At 49.2% G+C, this 15,527-nt stretch overlaps 2 protein-coding genes across 2 annotated transcripts; one reads left to right on the top strand and one right to left on the bottom strand.

Moving 5' to 3' along the window:
* Positions 1-102: 102 nt before the first annotated feature.
* LOC142882123 (zinc finger protein SNAI3-like) lies at positions 103-2,572 on the top strand. Its single transcript, XM_076016673.1, has 3 exons — positions 103-205; positions 1,695-2,150; positions 2,371-2,572. The coding sequence occupies exons 1-3, from the start codon at positions 103-105 to the stop codon at positions 2,547-2,549; spliced, it is 738 nt and encodes a 245-aa protein (XP_075872788.1). The 3' UTR covers positions 2,550-2,572.
* A 5,183-nt stretch (positions 2,573-7,755) lies between these two features.
* rnf166 (ring finger protein 166) lies at positions 7,756-14,881 on the bottom strand. Its single transcript, XM_076016713.1, has 6 exons — positions 14,049-14,881; positions 12,253-12,409; positions 12,027-12,139; positions 11,637-11,751; positions 10,125-10,232; positions 7,756-9,196 (listed from the first exon to the last, which is right to left on the bottom strand). The coding sequence occupies exons 1-6, from the start codon at positions 14,267-14,269 to the stop codon at positions 9,131-9,133; spliced, it is 780 nt and encodes a 259-aa protein (XP_075872828.1). The 5' UTR covers positions 14,270-14,881; the 3' UTR covers positions 7,756-9,130.
* Between the last annotated feature and the right edge of the window lie 646 nt (positions 14,882-15,527).

Below are 15,527 nucleotides of genomic sequence, written 5' to 3'. Positions count from 1 at the left end.
CACACCCGCAGCTGCTGCTGGGAACTGTTGGCCAGAGACCACCACCACCACCGCCGCCACCGCTGCCACTCACAACCATTTCCAGCGGAGAGGGTTGCAAGCATGCCGCGGTCCTTCCTGGTGAAGAAACATCACGGCAGCAGCAGCAGCAGCAGCAGCAGCAGCAGCAGGCCAGACTATTGGAGGCAAAGGTCAAAGACTGAAGGTAAGAGGACGTCAGCTTACATCACGGGCCTCAAGAGAGGAGCACGTGGAGATTTTAATACGCAGTCCACACCGCTTTGGATTTCATGTCATTAGTCCCATCACACTGGTTGGTGTATATGTATTCAATTGAAGATACAGTAGAAGAAGAAGAAGAAGGAGAAGAAGAAGAAGAAGAGATGAATAAATCAAGATGTAAATACTGCATTCCACAAGCAGTAGTGAGTCATGAGAGTGTTGAAACCCTGTTGATTTTTAACGCTTGTAAATGTTCATGAGAGCTGATGGTGTTACTCACATAAGTGAAGCAGTAAAGTTTGTCAGAAAGAGAATCAAAGGTTTCAAGTGGGCCACATTTTTAGAGTTTAGCACATTTATTTTAAGTGCTGAGCGGCCAACGGGAGAACGATGCCACGCTAAAGGGGAGGGGCCAATTGTTTGAATTGAGTTTTGTGTTTAGCAGGTGCAAAATCCCTCCCCAAAGGGTGGCGGCGTTGTCCCGCGGTCCTTGAGAGGACAGAAGGGCCCCATTAAGCAGCCTGGAGAGCCTATAGTGGCGGCCCCACAGGCTCCTCCTGACAAATCCCTTCCCCAACTGTTGTGTTTGCTCCAATACAGCAACTTAAAGTGAGCTTCAGCTTCCCTCCTCCCATTCCCATTCCCCCATTCCCACAGCCTCCGGGGAATTCCTATTACCATCAGAATGGTGATTGGAGCCACGTTCCTAGGAATGTGTACATCTCAGGTGGACAAACTTCTGTGAAACGCAGATGAGCCATCCCATAGGCAAGAAGAGTTCTGGGAGCCTTCAGGTGGCGCTAGTGACCGTGGTGTTCAACAGCTGTTCAGAATATATCTGCAGAAGAAGGAATCTGTTGCGCTGACAGTTGGAGGATCAGCGTGTTGGTTTGTGGAGCCTCTACTGTTGATCACTGGTGGGGACGGCCGAGCTCCCAGGCCATGAGAGACGACAGTTCAGGAGATGGTATCAGATGATGCACGTTTGCCCGTACGTTGCTGGTCCACTTTGGTGACTGACTCCCGAGGGCCAGGGACCACTGAGGGACCAGAGATAGGAACTCTGTGTTGAACGCCCTCTGTTGCTGTACCAGCAGCCGTCAGCGTGATGTCTGCATCATCGATCGCGAAGCTCTACAGCAAGTGCAGCACATGAAGTCCGATTGATGAAGCAGAGGTGAGGTGATGAGATCCTTTCTAATGCACTTCTTCTTCTCCTTCTTCTCCTTCTTCTTCTTTATCTCCCCCCCATCCACCCACCGCCCCCCCCCCCCCCACCCCCTCCTGGGACGGTGGTGAAGACTCGCTGCTGCACAGTGACATTCCCCGTCATCAACATCAACATCCAGAGCCGATTCCACAGCCGTCAGCCCGGTCTCCCTCGGCGGCCTCCTCCTCCTCCTCCTCCTCCACAACCTCCTCCCAGCACCAGCCTCCACCAGAGTCTTCTCTGTCCACCCTCTCCCTGTTAGGCCACCGGTCAGAGGCTTACGCTGCAGAAGCTTGTGGAAGCAGCGAACCCTGCCCCGGCACCAGGTGCAACACCCAGTGTGTCCCGGAGGAGCACAGCAGCAGCAGCAGCGGCAGCAGCAGGGAGGGCCTCCCGCCTCCAGCTCTGCCGCTCGTCGCTCTTTTTCCAGCTATTCTTCCTGGTGGTGGCGCCGGCGGCGGCGGGGGCGGCGGCTTGGAGTGTCTGGACTGTCACAATGAGCACTTGAGCGTCTTTGGCCTGGCCAAGCACAAGGCCTTCCAGTGTGAGTGGAGCAGCAAGAAGTACTTCAGCTGCAAGTACTGCGAGAAGGAGTACGTCAGCCTGGGGGCGCTCAAGATGCACATCAGGACGCACACGCTGCCCTGTGTGTGCAGCCTGTGTGGCAAGGCCTTCTCCAGGCCCTGGCTGCTGCAGGGACACATACGCACCCACACTGGTCAGTAGACGTAGACGCACACACACACACACACACACACACACACACACACACAGGACGCGGCCTTCACAGCAGCGTCCTTGAAGGGAGACGTTCAAAGCCCGTCAGTGTGGAACAGGATGTGGAACACAGTGTCCCAGGGTGCAGCGTGTGTGTGTGTGTGTGTGTGTGTGTGTTTCTCAGGACTGATTGTGATGCTGTCAATGTGTCTCCTCCGCAGGAGAGAAACCCTTCTCCTGCCTCCACTGCAACCGGGCCTTCGCAGACAGGTCCAACCTCCGCGCTCACCTCCAAACCCACTCTGAAATGAAGAAGTACCAGTGTGCGTGCTGCCTGAAGACCTTCTCCAGGATCTCTTTACTAGCCAAGCATCAGGAGGCGGGCTGTCCACTGTCCTGACGGCCTGCTGGAGCCCACGGCTCCTCCTGAGGCTCTCTGGAACTGCGCCGACTGAGACTCTGAGTCTCAGCGGGAACGTGGATCTTCTACTCGTTGTCCTCGCGCTGCCCGTCGCTGCGCTGGCAGACGGTGGAAGCGTCGAGCACGTCAGTCGAGCCTCCTCCGCCTCGAAGAAGCGCCTCTGTCGTGCGTCCTGCACTCCCGCCGTTGAACTGTGTTTGTTTTAATGGGATCAGATTGCAACAAGGTCACCGCATTTGTATTTACGCCTGGTATTAACACACACGCCGCTGTGCTGTTCTCCTCCGACCTCCACCTGCCGTGTTGCTATACGAGACGACGTGCATGGACGCCTGAGTTCAGGGAGTTCCTCAGCAGACTCGGAGGCCAGTTTGCAGAGCAGACACGGGAGCGACAATCCATCCGTCGCGCACTGCTCGTGTTATTTGTGCCCGGCCGTCCAATGGCAGCACTGCCGCCACCGCAACAAGCGTGTTTTTTTTTCCGTGACTGTGTCCAGGGAGCCTGGATTCAATTTGGAGGCGATGCTTGATGAATCGATCAGCGATTCCTCCGACCGTCCAGCAGGTGTGATGGTGATTGTTGAGCTCGTTGCGTTGTTTTGTTTGGTTGTTTTGTTTTTTTTTTTATATCTTGCATCATGTGTAGAGCTTTTCTTTTTCTAGGTGATGATAACTTCTAGACGTTACAACCTTGATTCATTCGACACTTTTGTATTAAAACTGCCAAAAAAATTCCATTTCCTGTTTACATTTAGCCTGCCTACCAAAATAAAGACAACGTGCTCCTTATTAAGAGTTCCTTTGGGCTGCATTACTGGGAAATCCACTCATCAAAATCGAAAAAGTGTCTTGGGAAATGTGAAATGTTAAAAAGAAAAATGAATTCAACATCTCCATCACTGGTTCTTAACCACCGGTGCTGTGCCTGTGGCAAGCAGTCAGTCAGCTCCATCCTCCACGGACCTCCACGGAGGGAATCCAGAGCACAGCTTGAGGTCAAACCTCAAAGTCAACGAGTCGTGATGGTGAAGTGCGGTTCTGGCTACTACTTTGGAGCCGGGCTATTCATCACACCTCATGAGTGAACGGCGCGACGAGGCCTGAGATACTGTGAGAGAAGAAAGGTCAGAGAAAAAGTGCATTGTATGACCAGATCAGCTCACTCTATCAAGTCCATTGAGTGTCATCTGATGGTTGAAATGCATCTGTCTAAGGATGCAATTAGACCGTCTGCATGGGGGAGGAATACAAAATACTGAGGATGATGATGATGATGATGATGAGGATGATGCAGGAATCCCCTTGCTTTGCCCTGCACCTGTACACTGAGCTTGATGTGAACACCTGTTGTTTGTCAGGCAGAATGGCTTTGCTCTGACGTATTGGAACGGCATGGGGAGGAGGAGGAGGAGCCTGCGGCTGTGGAACAAGTTCTTCATATTCCCAAGCAGCCAGCCAGCTTCACTTTCACAACACACGGATGCTATTCTGACTCCCAGCAGGCCTAAAAATACATGGAAAGATGTTATATTGGGAATGGAAGCAGCTCTGCTCCTCATGGTGTGTCAGTAATACAATACAGCGTTGCCGGAATTAGCCGCTGTCCAGATATGAGACCTATAATTAGGCTCCCAATGTAAGGCCAAGACAGAGAAAAAAAGCACCATGTGACTGCGGACTTGATTAGTGGGAGAATTTTTAGACTTAATGGCGATCAGATCAGCTGGTACTTTCCACAGACAGTTGCTGCGGTAAAATTAGACGTGGAAGAGCCGAAAGAACGTTAAAGGTTCACTTTGTAGAACTTAGTGCCATCTAGAGGTAGAACAGAATAAATGAAGCATCACTCCATCGATGTTGCTTCCACTGACAATACAAATTGGCTGATTTTCAGACATTCCAGAGACAGTGTTGGCACTGCGTAGCATAGTTTAGTGCTCGGGCGGCCGTGCACCTCTTTAATATTAACATGTATTTGTGAGAGTACGTGTTGCTATCTATTGCTTTCCACTCTGGTTACATCCAAAGTGTTGAGGGGAAAAAAGGTGTTGTCTTCAGTGTCATTCAAGAGCAAGAAGACTTCCTGGAGCTGAGTGGTCAGCTGACCATTAAACACACCAAGGAAACAGACAATAACCACTGCGGCTAGGCTAGGCTAGGCTAGGCTAGGTTAAACACACCAAGGAAGCAGATGACACAGAAACAGACAATAACCACTGCGGCTAGGCTAGGCTAGGCTAGGCTAGGCTAGGTTAGGCTAGGTTAAACACACCAAGGAAGCAGATGACACAGAAACAGACAATAACCACTGCGGCTAGGCTAGGCTAGGCTAGGCTAGGCTAGGTTAGGCTAGGTTAAACACAACAAGGAAGCAGATGACACAGAAACAGACGATAACCACTGCGGCTAGGCTAGGCTAGGCTAGGCTAGGCTAGGTTAAACACACCAAGGAAGCAGATGACACAGAAACAGACAATAACCACTGCGGCTAGGCTAGGCTAGGCTAGGCTAGGCTAGGTTAAACACACCAAGGAAGCAGATGACACAGAAACAGACGATAACCACTGCAGCTAGGCTAGGCTAGGCTAGGCTAGGTTAAACACAACAAGGAAGCAGATGACACAGAAACAGACAATAACCACTGCGGCTAGGCTAGGCTAGGCTAGGCTAGGTTAAACACACCAAGGAAGCAGATGACACAGAAACAGACAATAACCACTGCGGCTAGGCTAGGCTAGGTTAAACACACCAAGGAAGCAGATGACACAGAAACAGATAATAACCACTGCGGCTAGGCTAGGCTAGGCTAGGCTAAACACACCAAGGAAGCAGATGACACAGAAACAGACAATAACCACTGCGGCTAGGCTAGGCTAGGCTAGGTTAAACACACCAAGGAAGCAGATGACACAGAAACAGACAATAACCACTGCGGCTAGGCTAGGCTAGGCTAGGTTAAACACAACAAGGAAGCAGATGACACAGAAACAGACAATAACCACTGCGGCTAGGCTAGGCTAGGCTAGGCTAGGTTAAACACACCAAGGAAGCAGATGACACAGAAACAGACAATAACCACTGCGGCTAGGCTAGGCTAGGCTAGGCTAGGCTAGGCTAGGCAGCAACCACACACACATTTCTAACAGATATGTATGGTAACATGAGTGTAAAACAATCAAGCAGACAGAAGGCAGTGGTCAGTGTCGGTGTTGAATGAAGGCGGCTCAAAAGAAAAACAGCTTCCATTAATGTGACGGATTTCCATTTTTATGTGTTTGAGAACGACAAACAGTTTACACAAGAGAAGTACTGGCATGAGAAAACAGCAGTCTAGGTTACACAGTGTGTACTGCATGTATACATGCGCTTCTGGAAAGGAAGTAGACGACAATCCAAAAGGAATGTGTCAGTTCCCAGTGAATGTTGACGGATTGTTGCGTCCCGACACAGCAACACCTCTCCGTCAGTGGGAATTCTCTCCTCTGACCGCTTCCCTCTTTGAACATCGGTGGCGTTCCAACACCTCCTCGCGGACCCTGGCCACCTGCCTGTCACCTGCTTGGCCTGCATGGCAGCGTTGCGTGAAGGCGTTTCCCCGTCAACCGCATTCAGTTCAAGCACAGAAAACACAACAGAAGAGGACAGACGGTGGACGACGCTCCTCTCTCTGACAGGAAAGGTTCAGTGTGTTGCCGTGAGGAAGACTGAAGGTTTGCCGGCGCTGTGCTGCTGACATCACTCCACCACAAAGTCACCCCCAAAAAGTCACTTTGGAAACGCTGCATTTTCACTTTGTCCACAAGTTACGTGTTGGTCCTCATTGAAATCTGAGCAGCAGCAGCAGCAGCAGCAGGATCCTCCTGACCAGCGATGTTCAGGAAGTTCCACCCCACAACCTCTAGGGGGCTACCGACTACACACTGCAGCTTCACTCAGTCGCCAAAGACTTTATTGTCACACAGACAATACAAATGGTACATCAGCAAAAGACAGATTCTGAAGGCCAGACGTAATGTACAGGATCTTCAATGATTTATTATACAAATGCGAGTTTGGTGGATCGAAACGCAACTGCTGAGTCCCTCAGTTCATCTTCGGCCTCGCAGAAAGCATCATCTCACTGTGTGTGTGTGTGTGTGGTGTTTCATATGGCTCTGCATGCCTAGAGGACCGACTGCTATTGTTAACATACAAAAGACATCACCATCTCTCACGTCTGGCGTGCGTGTGTGGTGGAGGAACGTCAATGATTCAAGTATTGCAACAAAGTGTTTTTTCAGACAGAGAATTCATCCTCCAAAAATAGAGCTCTTCAAAGTCGAGACGACTCACAAAAAATCTTGCTGGGAGCAGAAGGTGAAGCAGAAGGTGAAGCAGCAGACAACATCTGGATGAGCTGGAGACCTCCGTCCACAACTCTTCAACTCTCGGGTCTTTCAAAGCCGACTGGAGTCAAGTTTGGAACATCGGCCTTTGCTTGAGCAATGCCAGTGAAGAGTTCTGGTGGGTAGTGAAGAGTTCTGGTGGGTAGAAATGATGAGTTGCTTCATCGGTGCAGTTTCATCTTTTTCCATCCAGTTGGTTTTCTCGGGCGACGACAAAGCAGCTGAGCATCAAACATTCAGTCCGCAAACACAGACCTGGTTTTTCCTGGACTGTGTGAACGTGAGCCAAACTGAACAGCAGTAAAGATGAAGAATCAACCATCAGGTGTTTAAATTTAGTCTCAGTAGTTTAATACCCCACAGAGGAAACTGGAGGTGAGCTTGACCAGTGACAAGGTGGAGGTCGTATGAACGTCCAGCAGGGGGAGCTGTTGCCTGCACCACGTCTTTAAACTACAGACGCCACAAAAAAAAACAGAAATTACAGTTTTGCTGCTGCTGCTGCTGCTGAGAGGAAACTTGTGAAAAATGTGCATCTTAAAAACATGCATCTGCTTCTCAATTTCAAAAAGTTTATTTCAGAGTGCATAGAAAAATGAAAGGTGTTGAAATGCAAAAGTAATCAAGTGAACCTAAAAGGAGACCGCAGAGTAAACTCTCGGTAGACTAATATATTGCTTCTAGTACAATGTAATCTTTGCAGCATTGTATTTATACCTCACGTGATTAAATAGTAACACACAACTCTTAACTACGCAACACTGCACTCACAAAGCTTCAACTATAGTAGAACAAAAGAAAGAAAAAAGCCAAGCGTCTGTCGGGGCGCCACCTTCTGGCTCTTTCAGATTCAACCTGATCTGCATCCACTGGAGTCTCAGTGGGACTTCAAGAGGGAGCAGCAGCACAGGAGAGTCGTTAGAACGCACACACGCAACCCAGGTCAACAAATTAGCGAGCTAATGAGCCTTGGTTGTGCATAACAACAATAATAATAATAATAACAACAACAATAATAATAATAATGCTGCGGGGAACAGTAGCCATTAGCCTCCTGACCAAGATGTTGATGAGGGGATTATTGCAGGCCAGCAGCAGCTCACAGCCAGCTGAGCAGGAGGCTGTCGCTGCTCTGGACCAGCAAACTGGCCACGCAACACACACACACACACAGGTGCTCAGCTACATTATCGCAGGGCTGACACACACACACACACACACACACACACACACACTGAGTGTTGCTGGAGCTCTCCTGCAGGCCAGGGAGGCCGCTAGCGACGGGTCACTCATGGAGCTGGTCTTCAGTAACATGCTGTGGAAACTTTACAGGACATCTTGAAGAGGAAAAGCCTTTTTCTTCACGTATTTACATGAGACAGTGACACAGTGACACAGTGACAGTGACACAGTGGCACAGGGGGGAGACGTGCCGTGTTGGAAAGTGACTTAAAAAGTGAGAAGAGTTGAGGCCAGCTCAACCTGATGGCAGACTGCACCCTGAACACAACCCAGTGAGCCCCGTTGACTCCATGACTCCACTTAGCACGCGGCTATCGTGTGATATGTGCAATACAAAGTCACTACGAACTGACCCAGGAGCTGCGTTTCAGTTGCAATGTTAGGTCAGTCGGTCGATCGAGCGCTGGCCAATGAGATGCAGTGGATAAATCCGGCCAGTCTGCAGGAAGAAAACAAAAAAAAAAGACAGAAAAAAAATCTCCTTTCTGTGAGCCTGCGTGTGTCAGAGTTAACGCTGATCAGAGAGTTAACGCTGATCAGAGAGTCAACGCTGATCCAGCTCCAGTCAGTCACAGCTTCAGGACTAAAGTGGAACAGGCTCCGGAATATTTCAAACATCAGGTGGAGGTAGCCCTTCAAACTGCATCCGTCCACACGGCAGACAGGACGTGGAGGTGAGAGCTGCTCCTCCTCCTCCTCCTCCTCCTTCTCCTCCACCTCCTATCGTTTTCCACCAGAGCTGAAAGAATGAGCGGCGCAGCAGGAGCGTGAGAAGCAGCAGCAGTGAGAGTTGAGTGGGACCCGACGGTGGCGAGGCCATCCTGCAGACTGACGGAGCAGCAGCAGCAGCAGCAGCAGCAGTCAGTGCTGGTGGAGTTTGAGAAGAGGAGATGGTGGTGGTGGTGGTGGTGGTGGTGGCGGCGGCGCTGGCTCAGTTCTCAGCCAGCGACAGAGCCAGAGCCGCCTGCAGGGCCGCCTCTTCGTCAATGCTGTAGTCCTGCCAAGACGCAAAGAAAGGTTTGGAAAAAAACTAAATTACAACTTCATTAAAAACACAATGGAAACATTTAGCATCCAGGACTGGATGACTGTGGTGGTCTGGCCTACACCCACCCATCTACCATCCACCCATCCATCCATCCAACTGTCCATCCATCCATCCATCTATCCATCATCCATCCACCCATCCATCCATCATCCATCCATCCCCACCCATCCATCCACCCATCTACCATCCACCCATCCAACTGTCCATCCATCCATCCACCCATCCATCCATCCTCCCATCCATCCACCCATCCATCCTCCCATCCACCCACCCATCTACCATCCACCCATCCATCCATCCAACTGTCCATCCATCTATCATCCACCCATCCATCCACCCACCCATCCACCCATCCATCCATCCTCCCATCCATCCACCCACCCATCCATCCTCCCATCCATCCACCCATCCATCCTCCCATCCATCCACCCACCCATCCATCCACCCACCCATCCATCCACCCATCCATCCTCCCATCCATCCACCCATCCATCCTCCCATCCATCCACCCACCCATCCATCCATCCACCCATCCATCCACCCACCCATCCACCCACCCATCCATCCATCCACCCATTCATCCATCCAACCGTCCATCCATCATCCATCCATCCGTCCATCCACCCACCCATCTATCCACCCACCCACCCATCCATCTATCCATCCATCCGTCCATCCACCCATTCTATAAACGTGGAAGAGGAACTGGTGTTGGCTGGCACGTGTTGTCCAGAGAACAAGGTGCATTCCCGTGAGAAGTTCCTGGACAGGCAACCCAGTAGACCATCTTGAGCCGCAGTGGTGAGGGCACGGGTGTCGCTCCCCCCATGTGGATCAACTGTAATAACTGTGAAAAAGACAACAGGCCTGGACTCACAACGAAGGTGTCGTAGGAAAACTTGTGTCTGTGGAGGAGATGCTGGAGGAAGTTGGAGCTCTTGTAGTTGGGGTCTCCCCATGGCATAGCTGCACACACTGGACACACCTGCAGGCCAACACAGGAGCTGCAGTCAAGACATGGCTGCTACTCAACATCTGAAACATCTGCAGCACCTGCAGTTCAGTTTTAGAAGACATTGCGTGAAGAGAAGCAGCAACACCAAGCAGAGTCTTCTCAGGCGAGATGGCTGCTCAACCGCATACTGTACACGCTGTTTATTGGCCTGCATCCAAACTGGGTCACCAGCAACAATCAGGCTTTCAGGTCCATTCTCATCCAACCTTTCCCTTCAATAAAACAGCCAACAGTATTCACGACAATGTCGGTGAGAAGTGAACTTCAGGCCAGGGCGTCTCTGCTAATGAGGGCAGAGGTCGCAGGAGGCCAGAAGGTCCCCATCATCCCATTATTGCCACTTTCCTCAGCAGTGTGGCCCAAAGAATCAACAAAGCACAAGTTCAAGCAGTCAGTTCGCAGTTGTGTAGTTTTTCTTTGCCTAAAGGAACAAAAAGATATCACAAAGGAAACTCGATTTTATGATTTTTCAGAGACTCCCCAGAACGCAACAGACTGAAGCAGCTAATTAACAGGGACTAATCAACATAATGGCAAGTAAACAAGGGAGCGGTGCAGAACTTTAGGGCAGAGCAGGAAGTCTCTGGAGAAAACTAAAGCAGCGCATTAGAAAACACACGTCGGCCGGTAACAGGAAACAGGAAACCTCCAACAAAAGCTTTCGCTGTTTTTTATTTTTCCTCAGACAAAACATCTGAGAGGCGGGGAGACAAAAACACGAGCCATCTTGTAAAGGAGCCACAACAGTGGCAGCAGGCAGACACAAAAACAGGCAGCGTGACTTCCACGGTTGACCTGCAGTGGGGCAGAAAGAGTCAGGAAGAAATCCTCCCACTCTCTTCCACATCTCGACCTTGGACTGAATTACTTTTCTTTCAGATGTGAAGCAAATGTTAACCTTGGCCAACAGACCCAATACATGGAGCAGGCAGTCTGGTGCGTGTGGCCTCCACACTGCCTGGGGAGGAGGGTGAATATATTATATAACATATAGTATCACCCTCCATCCCCCCAAAGTACACACACTAAGCACACACGGAGCACACACTTGTCCTACACTTGTCCTAGCATTTCATAAATTCCCTCAGTACTATTTATGTACTTACAATTATGTATTTACTGTTGAATGTTTAGTGCTTTTATTTTTATAATCACGCTGCTGTAAAAGTTTGAATTCACCCTTGGGGATTACTAAAGTTCTATTCTATTGTATTCTATTCTATCATCTCTGTTGTCTGCCTGTCTGCCTGTCTGTCTGTCTGTCTGTCTGTCAATCAAGGATTCTTTGGATTGCTTTTGGGGCTGAAAACATAAAATGCAAGCGAGCCGAGCAAGCAGTCTTGATGGGGAGACTGCAGTGCGACGGTGTCTCACCACTTTATTGGGGTCGTTACGATGGTTGTCCATGCAGTGCTTGACCAGTTCCTGCTGGTCCAGGTTTCTGGCACCGCAGAACGGACACACGAACGTGGAGCGGTTGGGGATGTTGCTGCAAGTCATGAGAAACACATTGACACACAACGACCGCGAGTCCTCCACTGGGTCGGCAGGACTCACTTCTGCAGCATGTATGATGTCATCACACACCGTCAGTGCCTGACCACGTGCACTACACACACATACGCTGCAAGGTTCATATTTCAGTGCAATGCATCTCATTTCACCCCGTGTGAAAATGTATTTTTCAGTTTCTTATTTTCCTAGCAGTTATAAAGACATAGAATAGAATAGAATAGAATAGAACAGAATGTGCAGCAGGTTTACCTGGGAATGGGCTGGGAGGTGGGGACCACTGACACAAACTTGGGGCAGTTGGCAATTTGCTCCTGTACTTTAGAACACGATGCAATGTGGGACCTCATCTTCACCAGGGCCACCTGCAAAAAGACAAAGCAGTTCACCTGGTAGTCGGGAATCGGTTCACCTGGTAGTCGGGAATCGGTTCACCTGGTAGTCGGGATATAAAGCAACCAGATTGAGTCCTGCTCACCTTTTTGCTACAGCCCCTGCAGGGGGCTTTGTACGAGGCCAGCTGTTTCTCCACGCTGGAGGAGCGCTCCACCTTCTTGGGGTCAAAGGGCACTCGGCACAGGGGGCAAAGGGGCGAGGTCACCTGGAGACATGGCTGTAGACACTCCCCACAGAAGCTGCAGCAGCAGAGGAGAAGACGCAGCATCAACAGCCAGCTTCTCTCCTCCTCTATTGGTCCAAACTGTTGCTCTTTGTTTGATGATAGCTGATGTCAATCATTTCATATCATCTCTGCTTGAGATTTGTTCCTCCATCACCTCTACAGCGCCCCCTACCTGCAGCCAGTTTCTAGCTCTTCTTACCAGTTCTTTCATCTGATTTTTTATTTTTCTATTTTTATACCTGATATATGTGAATATTTGTTGTTTGTTGTGTGTACTGCTGCTGCTGCAATTTATTTTTTTCCCACTGAGGGATGAATCAAGGAATATCTAATCTGATCTAACTCATGACCAAAGACAAAAAAAGATCCCAAATTTGCACGGAAGCAGTGGAGGGCGCTGAGTTTTAACCCTAAAATCATTTTCTTTGTGAGTTCCGTGCAGTCCACCCTGATCAAACAAAGAGTACAGCGGGTTTGAGTGGGAAGCACAAGCTGCTGCTGCTGCTGCTGCTGCTGCTGCTGCTGTTGCTGCCGCCACCGCCTGAGCAGCTAAAAAGCATCTGCAGCAGATTTTTCCCCAAACTTTCATCAGTCAGGGGTAAAAATAGCAGAATTTTCCCTTTCACTGGAAATAGAGCTGCTGTCACCTGGGAGCTCTGCTCGCCTCTGTTCCTTGTTATCCACGACTTGCACTGTTTTCACACACAACCGTCACTTGCTACTCAAACAGATCAGTCCTCTCTTTGGGACCGGATGCCACGATTACAGTGTCCAATTACCCATGAACACGGTGACAGGCTAAAACATGATTCATATTACACACAAGTATAGCCTTGTTTTATGTACGTGCTGCAGGTACATAAAACCCCTGCAAACCTGAATATTAAGTCACCCAGTCAGTCAGATGAAGGCTGAACCACAGTGGACATTGGTCACCAGGTTTCATCACAGCCGACCTGGAAGAAATATGTTCACCTCGACTTCCCTTTGTTTCAGAATGTTGCAACGTAGCGTCACTGTGTGCTCTGCTAGCAGCCATATAAACAGGAACCAGGACCGCTCATGACTCCTCCTCCTCCTGAGGAGAGCAGCCTTCTGGTTGGTGGTGGCGGCGTCTCTTCATGACAACAATCCACACTGTGACAAATTATTCAATGCAGGGGTTGGCAATAGGTCACGAATAATGAACTTGTCTTTGCATCTAGTAGACCACAACTTAAAAATATTATTATTGTTTATATAATAATAATAATAATAACATCTGCTCTGGTTTGTTTGTATGGAGATCGACTTGAATGTCTCTTGTAATTGCTGTAATTAACGTGTATCTTATTTATTGCATTGTTGTAGTGCTGCAAGAGTGTTGTTTCCTAATTTGGGATTAATAAAGAACATGTATTATATTCTATTGTTCACATCACCTCAGACCACACACACACACACACACACACACACACACACACACACACACACACACACACAAAAAAAAAAAATCAGATGAAAGAAGAAAAACAAGGAGGAGGGATCGGTTAAAAAAAAATGGCAACTGTTGTTGAAACACCGTGGAATTCTGGTTTTAGCTTCTTAATTCCACTCAACCATCGACAACAGACACTGTAGTAAAGCACCCAGACAGGAGGAAGCTACTTTACGTGTGCGTGCAGCTGGAGATGCTGACTGGTTTGTGGTAGACTTCCAGGCAGATGGGACAGGAGAACTGACTCTCGATGCTCTCGGCCGGTGCAGCTCCAGAGCCTGGACTGCTGCTGCTGCTGCTGCTGCTGCCGCCGGGCTGCTGCTGCTGCTGCTGCTGCTGCTGCTGCTGTCGGAGCTGGCTGCTCGCTGACACAAAGCTCCGAAACATCGCCATCATGGACCCGCAAAATTGTCGACAGCGACTGGTTGTATTGTGTTGTGTTGTGTTGTGTTGTGTTGTGTTGTGTTGTGTTGTTTCCTTGCCGCGAGAAGGGAAGCCAGGCAGCCCGGCAGCCGTCAGCCTGTCGCGCGCCTTCCCTTCTTCACCAAACTGCCCGCGTGCCCTGCAAACATAGTTGTGTGTCAATAACCGTCGACGGAGCGACACGACCGAACGCGAACGGCACCGCGCGTGTCCCGTGGCTGGGGATGGATGACATGCCGGAGAGTAAACACTGGCGGCCAGCGGTGAGAGTGAGAGAGTGACAACAACACGGCGGTCGCGAGGATGACCTGGATAAAGCAAAACAAAGATCTACAGACTGCCGCGGACCACGAGACGCTGCCTGCACATACTTGTGAGATCTGCGGTGGCAGGCAGCCGCCTGCGACCTCTAGCGGGCGAGGGGAGCTCCTGCAACAACAGGCTCTCTGGTCGCGGTGCACTGTGGACGTTAAAGTCCCGCTCGTCTGTATCTCCAAGGCAGCGACTCTTGGTGAAACTACACTCGAGGAAGCCCGGTTCTATGGAGGTTCGGCCGACCCAAAATTCAAAACTGTGCGACGAGTTTCTTGCGAGTCAGCTGTAGTGTTGCTGGTACTTTGGACTGGTTCAAATGGTTCACTTTTTTATATATATATATATATATATATTAGAGGTGTTTTCAGCATGGCTTTTATTTTGGAATGCGTTGTTTCATCATGGAATATTGCAATAACTGCGTTGTGCCTCTTTAATCTGAGGTGCTGTGATTTGTTCCTGCAAGCACGCCCGTATTCTCTACCGGTCCACTAAAGGCTCACTTTGTGGCCTACACAATCCTGACAGAACACTATCATTCCCGGAGCAACACATACATATTAAACTATTATGTTGTAAAACAGCCATTACGCAATGACGCTATTCATTTTTATTGTTTGGTTGATTTCTTTCTGTTTTTTAATAAAAAATAATAATAATTACAAATATTTCACATTACATATCATTAAAAATATAAATAAGAAAAGATGACATAAAATGACACAAAGTAAAATAGTCAAGATAAAAACTATTAATATTAAACTCAAAAGGTTCTGAGGTATGGTATTCAGAAATCACATTTATAACGCATTAATAATAATATGCATTTGTCAAAATCTTTGTCCAATGCTTTTGTAATGAACACCACTTTAGTGAATATTTTTCCACCACCACTCGAATCCCATATTCGTCTTCA

Source organism: Nelusetta ayraudi, unplaced genomic scaffold (assembly GCF_046127955.1).
Source record: "Nelusetta ayraudi isolate G7.1 ecotype Tasmania unplaced genomic scaffold, CSIRO-AGI_Nayr_v1 ptg000235l, whole genome shotgun sequence".
NCBI classification, from domain to species: domain Eukaryota; kingdom Metazoa; phylum Chordata; class Actinopteri; order Tetraodontiformes; family Monacanthidae; genus Nelusetta; species Nelusetta ayraudi.
The sequence above is the reverse complement of the archived record's forward strand: the minus strand, read 5'-3'. Positions and strand labels throughout refer to the sequence as shown.